The following is a 22,927-nucleotide window of genomic DNA, read 5'->3' as shown; positions in this document are numbered from 1 at the left end:
TTAAAATAGATGTGTTCGGAGCACGCCGTAGACCAAATAATGGTGCACAGCTAGTGAACTGTCGTGCTCCAAACTTTATAGATGTCATGTGCACGCAAAGAAAAAGTCTACCAGTGGGCTTATTCTATAAAACTAATCTAAAAATATTTTTCATTACCTTGTCACAGTTATACAAACAATAAAACGAATGGCATTAAGAAAAATGTCAACTTTATTAACTAAAATAATTACTAAATTCTACATATATCATACAAAAATAACTGACAAAACAACCCGTGAATGGAAAGTCGAGCTATTATAATTTCAATGTTAACAATTTATTACCATGACTGGAATTACAAACTAACTGAATATAAGAATGTCAGAGATCGGTTAATTTAACGGAACAAAGTGAGATGCAATGTCATAATGATTTGGAATAAAAGCTGGTCAGATATAAGACTGCATTAGCCTAATTAAATCACGCGAAGGCGGGTTAAAAGTAACAAGGGAACTTTCTTTTATAACGCCAATCTTAAAACAGTCAAGTAATTTTATAAAACAGGACATGGTTAAACATTATTACATCTAAATACCAAATCGATCGTAGTTTCCCACGAATACATATCTACAAAAATATCATTAGGTGTACTTCAATATTTTCCCAAAAATATTTACGATTTTTTTAACATACAAAATAAATATCTGGGCAATTTAAATACAACAGTTATACATGCAAAAAATATACAATTCTATGAAGTATTACAAGATCTGTGTCTGTCCTTGCGCACATTTAGATTATGGCCGGCATAATGTAATAGTGCATGTGATGTGCTCATTGAAATATTAAGTGATCACAATTGAATTACATATATGTATACACTGTAACATGATTATAGACCTCGAATTTTATCACAATTTGCAGTCTTTGAGTACATAATAAACAACAGGAATAAAACGTCGTTACACTAAAATGATTTGGCACAATATCGTAGAGACTAGGTTACAACTTAATGCTACTTATCTTAAGATAAGCACAAAAGTGAGTCTCGGAGTATCCGCCTAGATCACAGACACAACAAATGTAGAAAGCCTAAAATTAGTTCAGCCAACCTTATTGATGAGTTCATCGCATATGGCCGTCAGCTCCTCGTTTGCCTTGGTCTTCTGCGCAAGGGACTCCTCAAGCGACGTGATGTGGAGCTCTTTCCTCTTAATCATGGCATTAAGCTTCAACACCTCCGCCTCGTGCGTCTTGTTCATCTTCTCCAACTCCTGGTTGGCGTGGTTGAGTTTGGACGTCGCGTGCTGCTTCAGTAGTTCGTAATTATTTTGCATCTTCGCTAAGTTTTCTTCGAAATCTTTAATGGATTTCTTATATTTGTCTTCATTTGCCTTGCAGTTGAGTATCACTTGTTTACTCTTCTCGTACTTGCTGTGGAGGTCGCTGAAGGACACCTCCATGCTAGCCAGGTGGGCGGTCTGTTCGTCTCTTTCATTAATTAGCTTTATTCTCTCCTCCGCGTGCCTCTTCTTATCTTGAGCTGTTTCTGAGATCAAACTAGCTATCGTCCTCTCATATTCCTCGACTACAGCCGCCATGCTCCTATTGATCTTAGTCTTCTCTGCTAGCCGGTCGTTCAATTCGTTGATCTTCTTTAATCGATCCCGACTTTCTTCTTCTAAGCCTTTGAGGTGAGATTCTAAACTAAATAATCTATCCTTTAATTCTTGACTTTCAGATCTAAGACTGTATACGTGAACTTCTTTCTCGGCTAATAGCTCTCGAAGTTGTGAAAGAGCTGAGTCGGCTTCGTTCTGTTCTCTCGTGACTTGTGTCACAGTAGTGTCATGCGGGAGAGAAGTATTGCCGCTCAGAGACAGTAGCCTGTCAATAACGGCCATGGCAGGAGACGTGAATGTAAAAGAACGCCTGTTTGATCTGTTTGGTGTCAATGACTTATTTCTAGGCGTGACAGTGTTAACAGCAGGCGGCACGGCCATCATAGGCTTTGATACTGTAATGTTAAGGTCATCGTTGAATTCCTCGCTCACATCCATGTCTTGGGTAACGTTCAAGTTAGAAGGGCCTGCAATGGGAGATTTAATTTCCGGCTGTGACATCGCCGCTTTTGTAGGAGTACTCTGCCTTTTCTGAACCTTGTTCAAAGATGCAACCAAGCTATCAGACGAAATAGACGACATCCTCTTTGCGAAAAGGGGATCAAATTTAAGGAACAAACTCTCTTTACCACTGTCGACCACTGTGTTACTCTTATTCTGATTCAAAAGGAACTCAAAAGCTTCTGCATCTATGAACAATTCGCCGTTGTCTAGGTTTTCTTCATTTCCTTGTGGTGGCAATTCATTGAATTGCATCATGTCAACATTTTCTCCATCGAAATCAGACATTTTATCGTCTGTATTCAAATCTTCGGCTTCCAAGAACGGTCCCTCAACGGTGTCCTCATCTTCAGTATTGACTTCTTTAATTGTAGCATTTTTGTCATCAGTAGCTTTAAATGAAGTTGTAGTATTGTTACTTAGATTTCCTGAAGTATCTTTTTCCATTAATTCAGTCTCTATTTTGTCATCAGTTGTTTTTGGTGCAACTTGTGATTCAACATGTTCTAACTTTGAAGTAAACATGGAGCTATCAGGAGAATTTCTTATCTTACTTTTGGTAGCAAAAGGATCTTCCATGTTGACGCTCGGGGGTGGAGATTGTCGCATTTTAGATTTAGTTGCAAATGGATTAAAATTCATGTCATCAATTTCAGGTAAGTTGAAGACATTTCTTGATTGGAAACTTTCACTTGATGATGTTCCTGCAGAAAAGTATGCAGATTGTTCTGATGACGAATTGGTTTTCAATTCCTTCGTCAGAGCTGTAGTAGATTCATCAGATTCAAGTAATTCAGAGGATAGAGTAACAGGTTGTTCGATTTTATCTTCTGATTTGATTTGTTCTAATTGCTGTACTTCGTTCGTTGCTTTTGCTGTTTCGTCATGTTCAATTTTCACTTCTTGGATTAATTTGTCTTCTTCTATAGATACATTGCTGGGACCCAAAGCCACTTCAGATGGTAAGTTTATGTCACCACCAGCAAAAGTCTCGATAGCTTTTTCAGCTGGTTTGTCCTCAACTGCTCCGCTGAACGTCGAGTTGAATTTTCTCTTAGGAGCAACAGGCTTCTTCCTTTCGGGCTGTGATTTTCGCCTATTATTATCCTTCTTAGGCATAGGCTTTTCGATGCTTCTAGAGCTTGCTTTTGGCTCAACAGCTTTATTAGGAGACTCTAGTGAAGGCGACATCCTAATTTTAGTTTTCGTGGCGAATGGATCATCTATCTCATCAAAGTTAAAGTTGTATCCTTTAGAAGCAATAGGGGGAGAAGCCGGTGGGGTACACACTACTCTGCCACGATTCGTTAACTCGATTTCGGAATTTGAATCTGTTTTCATATATGAGATATTTTCGGCAATTACCGATACGAATGGACTGTTGTTCTCAGAAACTACGATCTCATCATCTACAGTTTTAAATTCAGTAGTTTCATTAACTGGGATATCATCTGGTTTAAGAGGTTGTACTTCGTTTTCTTGTTTTAGAGGCTCTGTAGGAATAACATCAACGTTAGTTAGTTCTGGAACAACGGGGGTATTTTCACATGTTTCAACAATATCAGTTACTTGAATCGCATTTATTTGTTCATTAGCAGGTGGCGCAAGTGGTTCTTCACCAACAACATTCATTATTTCATTGATAGGTTTATCTTCCTCGGAAATGTGTGCATTTGATAAAAGTTCAGGCATATCTTTGCTAATAGATTTGACCATCATATCAGGAGCAACATCATTTGTCACGTTTCCAGAACTCTCTGTCAAAACCATAGGTTGGTCAGCTACAATCTCGGAAGTGTTGGCAACAGATTCAATATTTTCTATATTAGGTAAAATATTAGTCTGGTTAATAATATCAGGCAAGGGTTTTATACCTATTACACTTTCATTGATATCCATTGACATATTTCCTTCACTTTTATTATCTTCAGTGCTGCAAGTCACTGTTTGATTAAGGCACTCAGTTACAGTTTCAGTCTTGTTCATCACATTAACAATTTCTTCAACACGATCCACTTCATCAATTTGAACATCTAACTTGTTCAGTGATACTTGTAACTGCTCAGCTACTGATAGAGTTTTATTCTTAATATCTACATCTGCAATGTCTGGTACTGGTTTTAATACATCAGTATCTAACAACGGCGCTTCATTTTGATTTGTATTATCTTCATCAACATTTGTAGGTTCTTGTAGCAATATAGCTTTATCATCAATGCTTTCTTTCAATATTGGTTCTTCCTGTAATACATTGGGTATTGTTTCAGTTCCTGGTTCCAGATGTAGATTGTTAGGTGTGGTAGAAGTCTCAGTTGTTACCTCAATAGGTACATTCAATTCTTTCTCAGTGTCATCTTCATCAGGTAAAGGTATTTCAGCAGCGAGCTCAGTCATTGATGATTCTTTAACAGGACTAGATATGATTTCATCATTTAGAATAGCCGTTGGCTTATCTATTCTTTCTTCTTGTGTTACAGGACTAGATAGGGTTGTTACTTTAGTGTCTATTGTGATTGATTGGTCTTTTTCAATAATATGTGTAGTATTGCCAACAGTTTTGTCCGAATCAATACCCTTTGTAGTGTCAAGAGTTAAAGTATTGTTCTTGATATTTGCAGATTCTATCTCCAATTGAGTTTCAATGACTTTATCTTCCATTACAATAGTTTCGTTACCACGCGTCAAACTTGTCTCAGCAATGGATTTTTCTGATACCTCAATGGGTATATTTTCAACTGTAGTGTTTACATTGGAATCTTTTAATTCTTCACTTGTTGTTATTTCTACAGCCGGTTCTGAAAATGACTGAATGTTATTTTCTAAAGTCTTTGATACATTTGCATCTTCCAGCTGAACATCTGTTGTAATATTAGAAACATCTGTAGTTTGATTTAGGGCAGGAACATTTTCTTGTGTTGACAATGATGTTTCTTGAGATTCACCAAGTATTGTGGTTTCATTTGGTTCTTGGGATTCTAGTTTAATCTCACTCGGTGTAACTTCCTTCATAATTTCAGGTTGAGCTGCTTGGTCTGGTACAGATTTCACCAAAGCTTCAGAAATCAAATCGTCAGGAGTTATTGACAAAGTAGCATCTAGTATATCTTGTGTAGTATTCAAAATTATTTGTTTCAATCTAGAAGCACTAGTATTCTCTTTAGCACTTTCTGTTTCTTTCGTCAAATCCAGGTCCTTAGTTTGGTTAACTACTGGAGTTTTGTCCTCAGCTTCTAGTAAAGATTCACTCTTAGTGAATGTAGTTTCACAGTCAACAAACTCACTGTCAGATTCACCAGCGATAGTGCCATCTGTCTTGTTACCAAGAACTTGTGTATCAGTCATAGTTCTGTCCCTTATTGAGTCATTGTAGGAAATATCCATATACTCCACAGTTGAGTTCATATCATCTTGCACTTCGGAAGGTAATTCTACATTGTGACCGGTGGTAGCTTTGGTTTCAGTTGGTGGTTGAAAGAATAGCTTATGGATTGGGATCCGCTCCTGACTGAATATGATAGTGGTCTCATCCTTCCACTGTAGTTCCTTTTCCAGATCATCATTAAAAACTATAGCTTCCTTGGTAGGGCTGTTTCTTTTTGTTGGACTTGCTTCTTTTTTCCGATGAGCGGCAATTGGTGTGGAAGCCAACATGGACTGATCTACTGATGTTGGTGGCTCAGCCGGGCTGAGTATATCAGGTTTCACTGTATCTTCACTCTCAGGAGGAATAGGACTCTGTGATGATCTGAACATGTTGAGAACACTTTTGAGTCCTCGCATGATCGGTGAAGCACTCTCATTCTTGTGTTCTTTGGTTGGTGTTGTTGCTTCAGGGGTCTGAGCTGCAGATGATGACACACTTAGCATAGACAAGCTCTCATCATTGTCAGGTGGACCACAAACAGTGACAGTTATATTCGCATTATCTTGAGTTATTGTAGAATCAAATGGCCTTAGTACCGATGTGTTCCTATTACTATCAGCAAATTGTTCTGTGGAGATGGCTTGCAGTGGCAAGGCTTTGTGAGATTTTACTGAATTGTCACATTTTGTCATTGTTGAATTTAGTGAGCGGGTTAGATTATTCTCATTAACAGTGCCATTTAAAGTGTCATCACCCGCGTCTAGGTTCCTATTGTCAAGACAATTAGCTGTGTAGCTTTTAGACATAGGCGAGGAAGCCGGAGTAATGGAATACCTGAGTTTCATGTTAAGTTCGGAGACGTCCAGCTCTTCGTAGCCTTTCTCCGTGAACGGCAACACATTGTTGTGATGTAAACTGTTCTCTTTGTTGTCGAAATCACTGTCAATGTCCATCGGCTCAGCGTGGTGAGCCATCTCGCAAGTCCACTAGCCAAACACTCGGAATGTCACTCGTCTACACCACACGAACTCCCAGGCACTACGGACGACCCGCACTTGATATTCTCTCTTCCACGCGTTTATCTGGAGTAGAGAACAAAGAATAAATCAGTCCAATGTTTACAGTTAACCGATTTCAGATAGTTTCACTTAGGTTTCTAATACGTAGTAGTACACACAGAGTACATTAGTACATGAGCGACGCGCGTATGTATGTCATTTAAAAACAAAAATGTCGGTGATGTGAACACGCAACTCACTCTGAAAATCTATTTTTATCCTTTTTGTGTGGCACGAAACGCGACGTTCATTTTATGTAATGCGCGCACCCGAGGGAATCTTGCCAAAATGCGATGCAGAGCTGTTGAACCCAAACACAAATACACCGCCCGCTCCGAGACCGTTTGAAATCCGGTAACTTTTTTATAATTTAAAATGTCAGTTTACCTAAAGGTGCATGTACATTAGCACATAACCGTTCAGTTACTTTTTGTAACCGTTACAAATAACTGGCATCACCATAAAAAAAACCTAATATTTTTTGTGTTGACATAGTAACTTATATACTCATAGTAACTTATTTTAATGTTTTAATTCATGTATATTGTATTTTTGGTACTTACTTCCGTACCCAAGATAAAAAGTAGACCAAGGGCGTTTCTAGATAACTATCTATTTCTAAGTCTAATTTCATCTGAATCGGTATAGTTTAGTGATTGGATACAATTACATGACAATTCGCAAGAATATTAATAATAATTGTGATGAAATCGCGAGAAACAGCTAATGAAATTGAAATATATCTTGATCTTATCCCCAGTGTACATCATAGGAATAACAAATTGTGTCATTGTGGCAATAACTATAGTTAAAATACGTGACTTGATATTATGAGAATACAAAGCAATGTAACCGCTACCTAAATAATTTCAGTGGTATTTTGCGATTTAGCCTGGTAATTAACCCCCATGAAACGAAATATTGTTTTAAATTGTGAGAGTTTTCTACACTACTATAAGGCGATTAATATATTAATCTTAGTTAGTAAAACAATCTGCGTTGTTGGCAGACAGTCCGTGATTATAACTCTGTGCTTTATTTGCATTGGCACATAGTTTGTCAATCGAAATAATTGGATTTTATCGGTATCATAATTGACTGCCATCAATAAATCTGCAACTCCGCCAAACTACGCAGTGGTGGATGACTGACTAATCCAAAAATAACAGTCACTTTATCACTATTTATATTACCTAGAATCTCCAAATAGAGTGTAAGCACCTTTACATTGTTACGTTTCGGTCATTGAATTTTACGTTAACAAAGTAAGTTATGAAACAAGATGAACGAAACATAAACGTATTGAAAATATTTTATTTACACGTAGTAACATTCAGGAAAATAAGGAACATGATTTGTTATTGTTATATTAATAGTATTCATGTAAGAAAAAAACTAAATAGAATGGCAAAAGGCAAGCAGTCAATTAATAGTTTATGTGAATCACGAACTCTGCAAACGAATTGTTACTGTCAATCAGGTGTTCGTTCTGAAGGAAAACAAATAAAAAATAAAGAAACTAATTTATGTAGTTAATTGAATTAAAATTAGTGCTGCACGTATTAGATATAAATTACAATGAACTTAGTAAGTATGTCCAACAGATTTTGAATAAATTTTACTGCGTTGGAATGTCAAGGTTAAGTTTATAACCTCAACGATATTGAGGCATCCTCATTATCTCCGTAATATACGAAGATACAACATGACAATTTATTGCGTAATTCATGCAAATTAATCCATTTGCAACAAACAACGACTTTTTAGTTATAATTTAGTTTATCATCGCGTAGTTTGGTTTATCTGTATGCAATTATGTTCGTCACGGTTCAGTTACGTAGCTAAAAGAAAAAACCTGTTGTTTTATATTCTCAAATGTTCTTTTAGTGCATGTGCGAGTGTGTCATAGTACACACGTATTTTGTGTGAATATATTTATAACGCTATATTTGGTTGACGCCTCAAGTGCTTATGCAGTTAACTTTTTCTATGCATCTGCTTCTAAATTTAAATAGTGCGAAGGCTGATTAAGCGCGGGTAATTTTGTATTTTATTTATGCTCGTTTTGCATAATTTAAGTTTCATAACCATAACCGGTTTATAAGTTATGTGACATGTGAGCAAAAAAGTGTTTCTGAAAGTTTCTGTTTTTGCTTTCGGCCTATTAAAATTACTGTTACCCACTTTCCAATATTTTTTGTAGTTTTCGAAATACCTGTTTTTATATATTCTTACAAAAATACTATCATCAAATAAAGTTCAATTTGTACTTGAATTAAAGCCTCTTATTATTGGATTAAACTTTAAATGCAATGCTTGTTTAGTTAAATAATTTTACAGAGATATTTTAAATAATATCAATCATAATATATCTGCCTCTTCTAGATTCGTAAATTGAATATCTTATACCAAGTTTATTTGTTTTAAAATATATTTTTTTGATTACAGATTAAAATATGGAAATTGAGAATGACGTAACTGTGAAACTTTTATTTTTCGCACGATCCAAAGAGTTGGCAGGTACCAAGGAGTCCACAATACGTCTCCCATCCAAGATAAGCTACAGCAAACTGTTGAACACAATCTGTGATAACTACAATTTGCAAACTATCAAAGATAATATATTGTTGGCTAAAAACGAAGAAGTTTGTGACGAAGACATTGATATTGATATTAAAGAGAAAGATAGTATTGCTGTAATACCTCCAATTAGCGGTGGTTAATACTTATGTGCCTAGAAAATAGAATATACATCGAACCTGCAGTATTTTTCCTACAAAACGCAATAGATATTAGACTGATATAAGGACCCATAGTAATTAAGAAAAATATAGCAAAGATGGATCACTTAAAACTCACTTTTGATAAGCTGTCAGTGGACGAGATTGCGGAGCTAGTTACTGATGACAAATGTGGAGCTGTGTCTCTCTTCATTGGGACCACGAGAGACAACTTTGAGGGCAAAAAGGTAATTTATTTTTTATAAATTTTATGTATAATTATAGCTTCCCATCAGCCAAGCCTTTTACAACTATGTTGGGGTCCCTTATGATAGATCAATAATGTTATTATATCATGTATATTTTATCGAAATGGCTACAAATTTTTTATTTACAAATTCTAATTGCAAGGCAAATGCTAGAAATGTCGAGACCTAGAACTAGATTCTACAACAGATTCCAAATAAGACCTTATCCTCATAGTACTTAGGTCTCAAATACTATAGCATAACAAATCCTTTACATTGTAAGTAATTACAAGTCAGACAATTTGGGTGATAACAGTCTGATAAAGGGGTGATGTGATATTAATAAACAACAACATATTGTGTAACTTAGATAATCATTTTATGTGGGTTAGGTTTAGTATTGATGGCTGGCTAGATAAGTTTAAAGTATGTGAAAACAGCTTGCTATCTTGGCTAGAAATATACCTATATATACTAATATTATTAAGCTTTGAGAGTTTGTTTTTTGGACGCGCCAATCTCAAGAACCCCTGTGAATAGTCGAAAAATGATTTCAGTGTTAGATAGTCCATGAATTGGAGAAGCCTCTTTAGGCTACTTTTTGTCCATATGCCTGAAGTAATTTCCACGGGACGCGGGTGAAACCGCTGTGAGGCGCTATACATAATAAATAACTCAAAACGCGTGTAAAAAAAGTATAAGCAGTTAACAAGCGTTATCATTTGCACAAACATTGCGTCAGAAGAATTTATTTTGTTCCAAATGAAACAAGTTTACATGACGAAATTATTTTGTTTCTTTTTCTATATTGTGTTTAAAAACTCGTGGTGACCTAGTGGGTCCAACCAACCTCTCAAGTAAGAGTGCCGGTTCGATTCCAGGTCAGGCAAGCATCTTTTGTTTTTTTTTTTATGTATATGACTTTCTAAGTCTTCTAATTCTAATATCTTGGACAGCAATGACTACGCTTCGGAAAGCACGATAAACTGGAGATCCCATCTGTCTTTTGAACATCTTTGGCAGTAGTTACCTACGGGTAGTCAGAAGTCAGAAAATCTGACAATAAGTCTTACCTTTACGATCTATTTCTACGCTCCACTGCATTTGTAGTCACACTTAATTAATAATTACTTATTTAAATTTTCCTCCTACAGGTAGTAAGACTGGAGTATGAAGCATACGAGCCGATGGCACTCAAAGCTCTGAAGTCCATCTGTGAGGAGGTGCGGGACAAGTGGCCTGCAGTACACAGCATAGCTATATACCACAGGTTTGTCTACTATTTCTACATAATTTGGTTAATACGAGTAACTTTGAGACAAACAAAATATATTAGCTGTTCCCCGCGTTTTCATCCTGGGACCATTTTTTGCAGCCATATTAAGAGGTCTAGCCCATTTATCAGGATTTAGACTATCTGTGTATAGTACTCATATAAATTGGTTCAGTAGTTTTGGCGTGGAAGGGCGACCGACACTTTCTTTCGCATTGAAACCGTTATCAAAATTAACAAGAGTAATGGGGTCGATAAACCTGTTTAGAAATTGAACTACGATTCTAATGTTTGAAATGAACATAATTGTCTTTCTATGCCGTTTGTTACTTTAACCGTTTTCGATAAAACGTAGCAAAGAAGGGCAAACGGGAAAATGAGTACAAAAAAGTGGAAACCGAACCGACACTTTTCCTTCGTCATATTTTTTTCGTACCTCAAATATTGTAGAGGCCATATCAGACACCTGATTAAACTTGAATATTTAAAAAATGTTTGATGGACAATATTTATTTAAGTGACAGGAAAATTGTATCATTTGTTTTTATGCTAAATAGGAGCAGATGTGTTCCAAGTTCACGTTGATACATATATATCTTTACGAAGTAGAACTAATTAATATTACTGTTGGCACAATACGACTAATAAATATGTATAATATCTATGGAATTCTGTGTTATTCGTGACAATTTGAAATTACTGCCTCGTGCATTTGAAACTAGCACGTTTTCCACGATTTCAATAACTGTTCTCCCCAAGAGGAATAAATCAAACACATGAAAAGCCGTCTAAAGACCGACTTTTGTGTATAATATTATCACATTTGAATAAACTTTATTCATAATATCTTCTAGAAGAAATACACTGTAGGGAAGCTACAATATCCCTGGTGATTATTATATGTTACATAATATATACCTAGGCGTATATTTTATCCCGGTACAAAAAGTAGTTTTCACAAAACGCGGATGAAACCGCGGGTAACAACTAGTCATTTTAAAACAGAATAAAACATCGGTTATCTATTACCACCACTGCACTAAAGACCTCTCAATGTGGAGTTATTTTTATGCGCCGTTATCTCACAGCGCCAGTCTATCAAGTGAAATTACTCAATAACAATAATGTTGGTCAATATCACAGTATTATCATGATGACATGTATTTCATGAGACGATGCTAGATTAAAAAAATATTTTTGGAAAATAAAAATATTCGGTACGTAGGTACCAGCTTACGCTCGCGGTTTCTCCTGCGTTTTAGAGTAATTACTTGCATTACATTTATAAAAACAAAAAAACACGCTAGTCATGTATTGTCATCAGAACTCAGAGCGTGTGCATTTCATCCTAATCGAAGACCTTGTAGTGGGTCCAATTAAGATTCCAAGATTTTCTTGCATAGGTACATAGTTAGTTAGTTACAAGTGAAGCTAATATAAACGTAATGTTAGAAAGCAAAAGCCTTTGCCTCTGTGTCCAACGTACCTATGCCAATACACCAAAGTCTCAATCGTTTCAGCCGTTTAGCGTGAATCTTAACACACAGAAAGAATAACTTTCGCATTTACAATATTAGGAAGGATTCATTTCATTCCATTAACTATGAAACGTTTTTATTCAAGGAGTACATGCGAGTATGAACGATATGTTTTGACCATTTGAAATGATTGGTATCGCAATCACTGCTGGTCTGATTTAGATCAATTGTGCTTGAAAAACGTTACCGCCGGTCAGTTAACTATACAGATATACCTACCTAAGCAATACAATATTTGCTTTATGTTTAATGTGAAAATGTTTAGTAAAACTATGTAGTAGATAAGTACTCCTTGTAACATGTACGCTATTGAACCTTGCGTACCTAATAGGAACAAAAATATATTACTTTGCATTTATAACAATTAAACATATTATATATCCTTTGAAAAGTACAGTAATGAGGGCTGCGTGAATATCAGTTTGGTTAAGTATATATGGCAGTAAAAACGTGACTAGCAGAGTTCATTAACAGTTTCCGAAGGTTAGATTACATTTGGTTGTGCAATCGTCAAGCTGAAAATGTGTGTTGATAACCTTTGATCCTCAATTACCTGGGCCTATATAATGACAGTAGCTGGCTTAGTTTGTGGTGAAATTTATAAAAGTCCATGTAATAAAGTAAAATAAAAAACTACGAACAATACTGTTCCTGCTCCTCCGTCCCGTAGCGTATGTCCTGTGTCAGGGTTTTCTCTATCTAAGTTTCTAAATTGCGTGAAAGGCTGGCAGACTGACAGAGTTACTTTAGTTGTTTCCTGTAGGTAAATATTCATTTAGGAATCAAGATAGAAATCGAAGATTAGAAACCATTCTTTTTCATGTACATATTTGACAGGTATATGTGTGTAGGTGTGTGTGTGTGTGTGTGTTTGGTAGGTGTATCTGTGTAGGTGGTACATGTTATATATGTTATGGACCATGTGATTAATTCGGGCATTATTAATAATGCCCGAGCATTATGAATAATGTCTAGCTTTATCGGGCCAAGTGATTAATAACTATCTTAACTTCATTATTTATCACATTGCACGGGCATTATTATATTGCTACATGACAGTTGGGCAATTTGATAATAAAGCAAAAAATTGAAGTTAGTGACGAAAACGTATCCCACGTAACGGTTGCCCGGGTAACTGGGTTGAGGAGGTCAGATAGGGCAGTCGCTCCTTGTAAAGCACTGGTACTCAGCTACATCCGGTTAGACTGGAAGCCGACCCCAACATAGTTTGGGAAAAAGGCTCGGAGGATGATGTGACGAAAACGTATCGCTGCAAAACCGACTCCACGTAGTCTTGTCTGTCCTACCCCTAGAGTGCAATTCAAAACCGCGTAAGTGTGGAGGGGCGAGGCGGCCTGCGAGCTGAGGCGCAGGTAGTTTTAACGCTCGCCGACGCGGCTGAGGCTGGAGCCGGCCAGCAAGCCGAAGCTGCGGCGGTGAGCGTGAAAACCATCTGCGACGATAAGCTCGCATGGGACCGCCGGAGCCCCGCAGCACCGGAGCCGTGACAGAAGCCATGCTTGCTGCATGTTGCTTGCTTACATTTTAAACGTACTGAGTTAAAAAATTAGAAGCTAAATAAATACATTTTATGATGTCATTTAATAGTATTTTAGAAGTTTACTGTTAGAATGCATGCTACAAATTTAGATGCTAAAAAATAACCATCATGCGGAGTTGTATTTAGAGCGGTTTACTTAGAAGATAACGAGTGGCTGAGATAGTATTATTTAGATGCTCGTTAATTGTGGCTGACTTAGTAATTTAGAAGGCAACATACATTATTCGGGGCGAATAATTATATTAAAAAGGAGCCTGTTTAATAAGCACCCTTTAAATATGACTTTCCTTAACTTTTAAATGCAAAAACTAGTGGATTTTTAAGGCAGAAGTCCTTCATAATTAATCCAAATCATGAGGCTGATTATTTAAGTGGTTTAATATTTAGTTTATTTTAAATTAAATGGCAATAACAATAAAAAATTAAATATATAAATATGTTATTACTTTGCTTGTATTACTTTGCCCAAAAGGTCACGGGCAATATGTATAGTGCCCGGTCAATTTGATTATTTGAATAATTATTATCAAATTGCGCTCTCATATTGGGCATTTTTCATAATGACCGGGCATTATGTATACTGCTCAATTTATCACTTGGTCCATAACATATATACCTACAGTAAGTCTGTTGATGCAAAAATAAATACCTACATACAAATCCATCACATAACGCCAGGGTCAGAGAAACGGCATAATAATACCCCTACTTCATCAATAGAAAATTACTCGTATCCTCTTCATATTTCTGTGATATTATTTTGAACGTTATTCTACGTAAATAAGGTGTGTATTCCCTTGGTAAAACAATAATTATGACTGTGTGAATACTGTATCGCATGCCCTTGGTTTTTATTGTTATTTAATGAAAAGGTTTGTTTATGTAACCAGTACATCAATTGAGCATATAATAAAAATCATGCAAAGTGTTGTTGGTATATTTTATTATGGCCGGCTTCTTTATAGCCCGGTCAAAATAGACATTTGAAATAACAAAAATTCCCACAACGCTGATTTTTGGTGGAGAGCTAGATTTGATCATTATAAATAAAATACTAAAAGTCCCCATCGATCCCATGTGTGCGTCAAAAGTTATTCGAGGTCAAATGTCAAAATTTTTGGTTTTTTGTGTTTTTTTTTCGAAAACGGTAAGTTTTATCAAAAAAAGACATCAGACCAAAGTTGTAGATCTTTAAATTTTCTACAAAAATGTTATTAACAGTTTTCTCCTAAATCTTACCATTCCTGAGATATCGCGCTTCAAAGTATACATTATATATTACTAGCTTCCGCCAGCGGCTTCACCCGCGTGGTGTGTTGATAAAAAGTAGCCTATGTGTTAATCCAGGGTATCACCTATCTACATACCAAATTTCAATCTAATCGGTCCAGCCGTTTTTGCGTGATTGAATAACAAACATACATCCATACATTCTCACAAACTTTCACATTTATAATATAAGTAGGATATGCACACATTTCCACGCCACCTGTGAGGTAGTGTACTCGGCGCGTTTTTTTTATCGTGGTTTCCCCTGTAGGCCTACTCTAACTGTCATGACAATTTTAGGATAGTTTAAGGGAATAATTGCCGTCAAGTTCTATTATGATGTCATTATTGATATTAACTATTGGGTTAACTATCATTGTGATTGTTTTAGATTTATCAGATTCATACAAAAACTCGTGGTGGCCTAGTGGGTAAAGAACCAACCTCTCAAGTATGAGTCGGTTCGATTCCAGGTCAGACAAGTACCAATGCAACTTTTCTAAGTTTGTATGTACTTTCTAAGCATATCTTGGACACCAATGACTGTGTTTCTGATGGCACGTTAAACTGTAGGTCCCGGCTGTCATTGAACATCCTTGGCAGTCGTATAGGTAGTCAAAAGCCAGTAAGTCTGACACCGGTCTAACCAAGGGGTATTGGGTTGCCCGGGAAACTGGGTTAAGGGGGTCAGATAGGGCAGTCGCTCCTTGTAAAGGACTGGTACTTAGCTACATCCGGTTAAACTGGAAGCCGATCCTAACAAAATGTCGAAGGAAAATTAGCGTGCGATAATTTTCTACAACTTTAAAAGCGGATTGTCGCGACTTCAGCGGTTTAAAAAATTTTGTTCTGTGTTTAGGACTGCAGTTCTTTACCCACTAGGCCACCACGAGTTTTTGTATGAATCTGATAAATCTAAAACAATCACAATGATAGTTAACCCAATAGTTAATATCAATAATGACATCATAATAGAACTTGACGGCAATTATTCCCTTAAACTATCCTAAAATTGTCATGACAGTTAGAGTAGGCCTACAGGGGAAACCACGATAAAAAAAACGCGCCGAGTACACTACCTCACAGGTGGCGTGGAAATGTGTGCATATAATATATAATGTATACTTTGAAGCGCGATATCTCAGGAATGGTAAGCTTTAGGAGAAAACTGTTAATACCATTTTTGTAGAAAATTTAAAGATCTACAACTTTGGTCTGATGTCTTTTTTTGATAAAACTTACCGTTTTCGAAAAAAAAAAACAAAAAACCTAAAATTTTGACATTTGACCTCGAATAACTTTTGACGCACACATGGGATCGATGGGGACTTTTAGTATTTTATTTATAAAGCTCAAATCTAGCTCTCCACCAAAAATCAGCTTTGAGGGAAGTTTTGTTATTTGACCACTACTTTTATGTCTATTTTGACCGGGCTATTATATAGTGGTATGGATTAAGTCGCATCTACTAGAAAAAACCTAAATTGTTATTGTAATAATGTGGTAGTGTACATAGGTCTACATTCAAGTGTTAATTATCTCTTAGAGAAAAGGCGTATCTAAATTAATTTTATAAGAAAATTTTTTATTGCTCAATTTTTGGTATGCGGTGTTTACCTTTAAGTAATGTTTGCATTGTACCCTATAGATTAATTACTGTTATTGCATGCTTTGATGTACAACATTGTTGGTAGACCTAATATATAAATAAATAAAAAATAATTTTAAAAAAATCTCCGAAACTACCTACTGAACGGATTTGAAACATTCACCGTGGGAAAGCCACATTGTTCCCCGGTAATATTAGCTATTATTTATTTGCGCACGGGAAAAAGTTTCCCTGGGACGCGGATGAAATCCCGAGAAAACTTTATCAAAGAAACTCCCGTCTGTTATAAATAAATCCATCAAAATAACCAAACAATTTCTTCCACCAGGCTCGGCATCGTCCCCTGCAGAGAGTCATCAGTAGTCATCGCAGTCAGCAGTCCCCACCGCAGAGACTCTCTGGACGCCGTCTCCCACTGCATAGAGACTCTGAAGGCCAGCGTGCCGATATGGAAGAAGGAGGTGTATGAAGGCGACGCGCCCGTATGGAAGGAAAACATTGAATGTGCGTGGTCGTCTAAACGTAGGCCTTGTAATGGGCAGATAGTTGGATGAGTCTGTTTGAGTAGCTCCTTTCTAGGGTACAAATCATGGAGAACAAAATGACTAGCGGAGATGTCATAACGCTCGTCTCTTAAGAAAGTAGCGCGCCAAATTGCGGGTGTTTCTTTGGAACCCGTCGATTTTTTTTTAAACCAAATCACGAATCAATCAAACGCCTTTTTAGTTTAGGTAATAATAACTGATCATTTTGATTATGCTGAGTATACGTAACTTGACCTACAAGAAGGCGTCTGACCTATCTGCCTTATGGCATCTCCGCTCATCTATTCTTTCTCCGTGGTACTTCGGAGAGGTTTCGCGCGCGGGTCCACTCTGTTTGTGCCCTAAGTTTAAGAAGGTTTAAATTAGTATAGTGAGCTTTAACGCTTGGCTATTTGAACTCCTTGTAGTCCCTATTGAGTTAGAGAGTAGATCTTTCAGCTCTTTTAAGTTTTTGTTGCAACTCCTTGCTTAAGATTTAGAAAAGGCTAAGCTAAAGTAGAACTTTATCGTTCATTCGGGGCCTGCAACTTAGTGAATTTTATTCGAATCTTATACGAGTTATGATTATCACAAATAAGTACATTTTTCATGGTTAGTTTTTTTCTTGAATTAGATGAATGGTTTTTGGCAATGAGATCTTATGTTGCTCAACTTGGAAATAAAATAGCAATAGGATTATAGGGCCTTGAATTAAAATCGAGTTGGGCCCTGTTACTTCATCATACAATTTTGGAGGTCTGTAATGTGAAATATATTTTTTTTAATTATGGAAAATTACAATGCAATGTTTGAAACTAGTAGGTATTGCGGTGAAAATTGAAAAAACTACCAGGTTTGTAATTACTACTTCTCTAATCGGTCGGATTATATGAAATCTTTTGTTGAATAGTCTGTATTGTAAGATTGTTAATTTGGTTGTTTTATAAGGTTCTTGTTATCTTATACATATTTCTTTGCCAGTAGCTATAATTTAGTGGTTTAGGGTTAATTTAGGCTATAACTTTATTAGTAATCAGAACCTAGGAAGTCTGACAACCAGTCTTACCAAGGTGTATCGGGTTGGTCGGTTGACTGGGTACAGTCAGATAGGCAGTTGCTCCATGTAAAACACTGGTACTCAGCTGCATCCGATTAAGACTGGAGGAGGTAGGGAAAAGGCTAGGCGAATGATTGTGTTACTAGATATCTTATGAAAATATTAGTGCTCTAAATAAGGGCCATATTCTAAATAAAAATTGAATGTCGAAAAAGAAAGGCTGTGAGGTTAATACGGTTGCAAAAGATAGGGTAAAAATATAGTTCGTAGATAAGTAGAAACTTATTTTATATAAATATATAAGATAAGCAAATGCATACAATGCAAAAATAATAAAACTATAGTTCGGCCATTCAGAGAATGCGTTCCTGACACGTCGCGATTGAACTGACGACGTAATAACATTCATTGATTATTGATATAATAATGTTGTTTTAATGCTCCTCAATTGTTAAAACGGTAAACAACCAGCAAAAATATTTTTATCGTAACTGCAACGCCATTGCAAAGTTACGTCGTCAGTTCAATCGCGACGTGTCAGGAACGCATTCTCTGAATGGCCGAACTATAAATAGTAGTTTAAATGAGGAGCTATTCAAACACTCATTTTTGTTGTTAATAATCTCTCTTTTTTTTTCAATTTTGCTGTTGTTCCAAAACTTACTTTATGATAGTATTTTATATATTTTTGTATACACATAAAGCTTTCATTTGTAAATCGTGTTGCACAAATTCTTACTTAAAACATTTAAAGCTAAATATATTTTAATCAATTTAATCTAGTTTTGTCACTGTCAACTTCAAACTATAAAATGAGACAGCATGATGATTAAAAGATTATTATACATATAAGCTTCTTTATTTACATAGTTATATACATATAATGTGCAATATTTTGGACCTTAAATAATGAGGCCATGGTTATATAAAATTATATATGTATATTATGCTGAGCATGTATCTGAGCTTCCAAAAATATATAAACAAAGATGAAAATGAACTTGACGTTCAGAAGTAAATGTTTTAGTATATAAATATAAGTAGTTGAAATATTTGCATATTTTATAAAATGCAGTCTGCATGAAATGCATGTTTTATATATATATGTTTTCCTATAAGATGTTCTTATTTTTTTCTAAAGCTTTTTATTTAAAAATCAGGTTATATTTGGTAAAAGTTTGGAAATATATATATTTTTTTTGTTATTTTTTCTCTTACTGTTGTTTTACTGGCAATAAATTAGTTTTAAGTAAACAATGCAGTAATCTGAAATAAAGTTTAAAAGTGTTTGAAGTAGTTTTCATTGATAACCAAGTTATCTATTCCACTGGTAAAGGTCTGATAAGGAAAATTCTAAAGATGTAAGGGTCAGTAGGTCACCTTAGGAAGTTTAGTTAAGTATTATTATTAATTAGACAAGTTTTAACTAGTTTTTGTCCATAATATCTGCCTAGCCTTTTCCTTCTATGTTGGGTTCGGCTTCCAGTCTAACCGGATGCAGCTGAGTACTAGTATTTTATAAGGACTGGACTGCCTATCTGACCTCCTCAACCCAGTTACCCGGGCAACCCAATGCCCCTAGGCAAGACTGGTTGTCAGTTTTTGTCTATAACATTCATGAAGTAAATGCCTCTTTCCCTTTTGCCATAAAGCCATTTTCCCAACTATGTTGGGGTCGCCGCAGTCTAACCGGATGTAGCTGAGTATCAGTGCTTTACAAGGAGCCAAATACAAATACCAAATAATTAATCTTGTTAATATTTCGACGATTAACGGTGAGCTAAAGATCAGTCTATTAGCTTTTATATAATTTCTCAATTCATCATTATTTCTCAGTATCTAAAAGTCAAGCTACATTCCGCAGACAATAGATTAGGTACTTGCCATAGGTCACGTGGCACGGAAATATTAAATGTGATCCTAAAAACGTAGGAAGTGCTTAGAATAGGCCCTCCTTACGTAAAAATCTTAGGGTAGAGTCTACTGCAATATGCGTGTGTTGAGTTTTTATGTAAGGAGTATTCCTCCTTATATAAAAACTCAACCAACACAAACTCAACAACTTTCTAACTACTGCAAACTAACCATCAAAAAAATTACAGGCACAGTACCAGATTCAAAACCGATCCCAACTCCCGCGCCGCTCCCAGCCCCACCCGTAGACAAGACGCTGGTACAAATCAACGTCTCCTGCGAGGAGTTGCAGCAAAGGATACAGAACTTCATGGAACGCAAGAGGGAACAAGTGAATATCAGCAATATACATGACTTTATTCCGAATAATGAAGTGGAGTCGCAGGAAACTAATACCTGTGCGAGAGTGAGGGCGCAGTTCGTTAGAAGAAGCGATTCTAAAGGACATTTGAAAGGTGAGGATTAAACGCTTCAAATATTAGGCTGATTTTAGTCTCACGCTCACCGTCAGCGCTCATAGCTCAGCGCGTAGTTTCTCCGAACATCGTCTGCGCTGACAGCTACGCGTCATTTAAAAACGCTTCATAGAGTTTGATATATTTTCGGCCGTCGGCGCTGATGGTCAGCGCGTGATCAGCGTGACTGTAAAATCAGCCTTAGCTAATTAATTACGTTTTTAAAAAGGAGTTTCTTGCTGCCTTCGTATGACTGTTGTTAGTCTGCGGTGTTATCTCCTAAAGGCCGATAATAAAATAATGGAACAATTTAATGTGGGTATGGGGTGTAAATAAGTTATACGAACACTTTAGCCCTCCATGAACAACTGGCGCATACTTATTTACATCAGAAGATAATTTATTCTGTAATTATATTAATTTATACGTACAAACTTTTAAATAAGCACTTCTTAACAGGTGTATCAAACATTAGCATACACAAGTTTGTCCATGTGTTTCAAAAACTGCAAGCACTATAAAAATATGTACTTGTTTCCGCCCGCGGTTTCACCCGCGTCCGTAGCCGGTGGCCGGGGTGGTGACAACAACTGGCCTGTCCTTTTCCCGGGTCTAAGCTATAATTTTCGTAGTTATATGTAGGACAACTAACACAACTTTCTTTTGTATATAAGTACAGATTTAAAGTACTATTGTGCATAACCCCCCTACTTTTTACTCTCCCAGTCCGCAAAGTCCACAACGAATGGGGACCCCAAACAGTGGCCGCAGCAGACATGTTTCCCGAACTGCCTGACAGCACAGGGCTTCCCTCCTCCATAGCGGAGCGAGTGATGGCCATAGAGAAGTTCCTGAACATAGGACCTGTTTCTAAAGATGTTTATAAACGGCTGAAGGTCATGGAAGATAAAATTGCGTATTTGCAGGCCGTGTCGCCTGAGTATGCGCAGTTTTGGGTATGTATTTCACAGCATATATGCTTCAGTATTTTTTAACTTATTTATTATATTTAAAACTGGAGCATATTCGTTTATTTTAAGAAAATTTTCAGATATAAGGTAGGTTCTTTTTTGTAAAAATACGGGCGGACATTCAATCCACTTCAGATCTTCTTTAACAAGTATCGAACGAAGTATAGTACGAAGTTGGCTAAGTCACTTCACTGCAAACACTATTGCGCATGCGTAAAGCGACGAATGGCTGACTTCAGAGCAGTTGTTAACTTTGACCATCGTGGAGTTGCCACTAGCTAACTTCGGGCCCGCATTTATTCTCAAAACACTTTATCTATTGTCAAAATTAAATCAATCCAGGCAAATTACTGCTAACTAAACTATGATTTATTTGTCAACAGAAAACTACAAGAGACGCGGACGGGAAGCAAGAAGCGATGGTAGACTACACATTCTCTGCGGAAGATATCGCTAAAAAAATAGAACAATTGGAAAAGGGAATAATGTGATATTTTAATACTTTAATTAATTTCAATTAAATGAAATCAGGCTTGAAACGGTCTCTGGTGATTGCCGTACATACAATATAATGTATAGATTGAGATTTTAACTTTGTTATTTTATTAGTGACCTCGACGGCGCAATGGTCATCATGCCGGACTGCCGAACCTGAGGTCCCGGGTTCGATTCCCGGTTCGGTCGACATTTGTGTGATGAGCATGTTTGTTGGCCGTGGTCTGGGTGTTATAATTTGTATTCATAAATAAGTATATATGTAGCTATATGTAGTTTATCAGTTGTGTTAGCACCCATAACACAAGTTAATTAATAACTTACCATGGGGCTAGCCGACCGTGTGTGAAAAGTGTCCCGACATTATTTATTTATTTATTTATTTAGTGATACTTGAAGTCGGTTAGTTTTGTACTGCATGTATTAAAAAGTAAGACACAATGAGAAATAAAAACGCTTTTAAAATGAACTTAACACTTTATTGTAGGAATTGATCTACTTATGGTATAATCACATTTATACTTATTTTAAATAAAATAATAAGAAATAAAATAACATTGTTCATTAATTACCTCATCCACACTCAAAACTAATAAACGTAATTAATAAATATGAAATCAAACTATTGTTTGTGGGTTTTTTCACTTTCAACTAGTCATGTAACTCACATTATATCCGTTTTTTTAATGTTCAGTAAGTGTTGCCATGTGTTATTAAATAATTTAATTGTTGCCACGTTAAAAAAATCAGGAACTACTAAAGTCCCCC

General features: G+C 36.2%; 2 protein-coding genes across 4 annotated transcripts; one reads left to right on the top strand and one right to left on the bottom strand.

The window, feature by feature from the left end:
- Positions 1–193: 193 nt before the first annotated feature.
- Positions 194–6,874, bottom strand: LOC124640056. Its single transcript, XM_047177655.1, has 2 exons — positions 6,726–6,874; positions 194–6,549 (listed from the first exon to the last, which is right to left on the bottom strand). Exon 2 carries the CDS (start codon positions 6,439–6,441, stop codon positions 1,084–1,086), a length of 5,358 nt encoding a protein of 1,785 aa, XP_047033611.1. The 5' UTR covers positions 6,442–6,549; positions 6,726–6,874; the 3' UTR covers positions 194–1,083.
- Positions 6,875–7,978: 1,104 nt separating this feature from the next.
- On the top strand, positions 7,979–22,711 carry LOC124639974 (molybdopterin synthase sulfur carrier subunit-like). 3 transcript variants are annotated; one of them, XM_047177515.1, is made up of 8 exons: positions 8,239–8,562; positions 8,974–9,493; positions 10,648–10,763; positions 17,072–17,247; positions 20,427–20,693; positions 21,420–21,649; positions 22,048–22,269; positions 22,543–22,711. In XM_047177515.1, the coding sequence occupies exons 2-7, from the start codon at positions 9,365–9,367 to the stop codon at positions 22,153–22,155; spliced, it is 1,026 nt and encodes a 341-aa protein (XP_047033471.1). In that variant the 5' UTR covers positions 8,239–8,562; positions 8,974–9,364; the 3' UTR covers positions 22,156–22,269; positions 22,543–22,711. The 3 variants fall into 3 exon arrangements, with proteins under 3 accessions (XP_047033473.1, XP_047033471.1, XP_047033472.1); XM_047177517.1 differs by lacking the exons at positions 8,239–8,562; positions 10,648–10,763; positions 17,072–17,247; ... (2 more) ...; positions 22,048–22,269; positions 22,543–22,711 and adding an exon at positions 7,979–8,112 and having other exon boundaries at positions 8,974–9,380; XM_047177516.1 differs by lacking the exons at positions 10,648–10,763; positions 17,072–17,247; positions 20,427–20,693; ... (1 more) ...; positions 22,048–22,269; positions 22,543–22,711 and having other exon boundaries at positions 8,245–8,562; positions 8,974–9,380.
- Positions 22,712–22,927: the final 216 nt, after the last annotated feature.

This window comes from Helicoverpa zea, chromosome 20, assembly GCF_022581195.2.
Source record: "Helicoverpa zea isolate HzStark_Cry1AcR chromosome 20, ilHelZeax1.1, whole genome shotgun sequence".
Taxonomy (NCBI): Eukaryota; Metazoa; Arthropoda; class Insecta; order Lepidoptera; family Noctuidae; genus Helicoverpa; species Helicoverpa zea.
The sequence above is the reverse complement of the archived record's forward strand: the minus strand, read 5'-3'. Positions and strand labels throughout refer to the sequence as shown.

Bases quoted from the DNA above. Each gene is read 5' to 3' on its own strand.
- LOC124640056 (XM_047177655.1), bottom strand. From the start codon at position 6,441: ATGGCTCACCACGCTGAGCCGATGGACATTGACAGTGATTTCGACAAC.
- LOC124639974 (XM_047177515.1), top strand. From the start codon at position 9,365: ATGGATCACTTAAAACTCACTTTTGATAAGCTGTCAGTGGACGAGATT. The intron at 10,764-17,071 runs GTTTGTCTACTA...TTCTTCCACCAG, and splicing joins AGCATAGCTATATACCACAG to GCTCGGCATCGTCCCCTGCA. The intron at 20,694-21,419 runs GTGAGGATTAAA...TTACTCTCCCAG, and splicing joins TTCTAAAGGACATTTGAAAG to TCCGCAAAGTCCACAACGAA.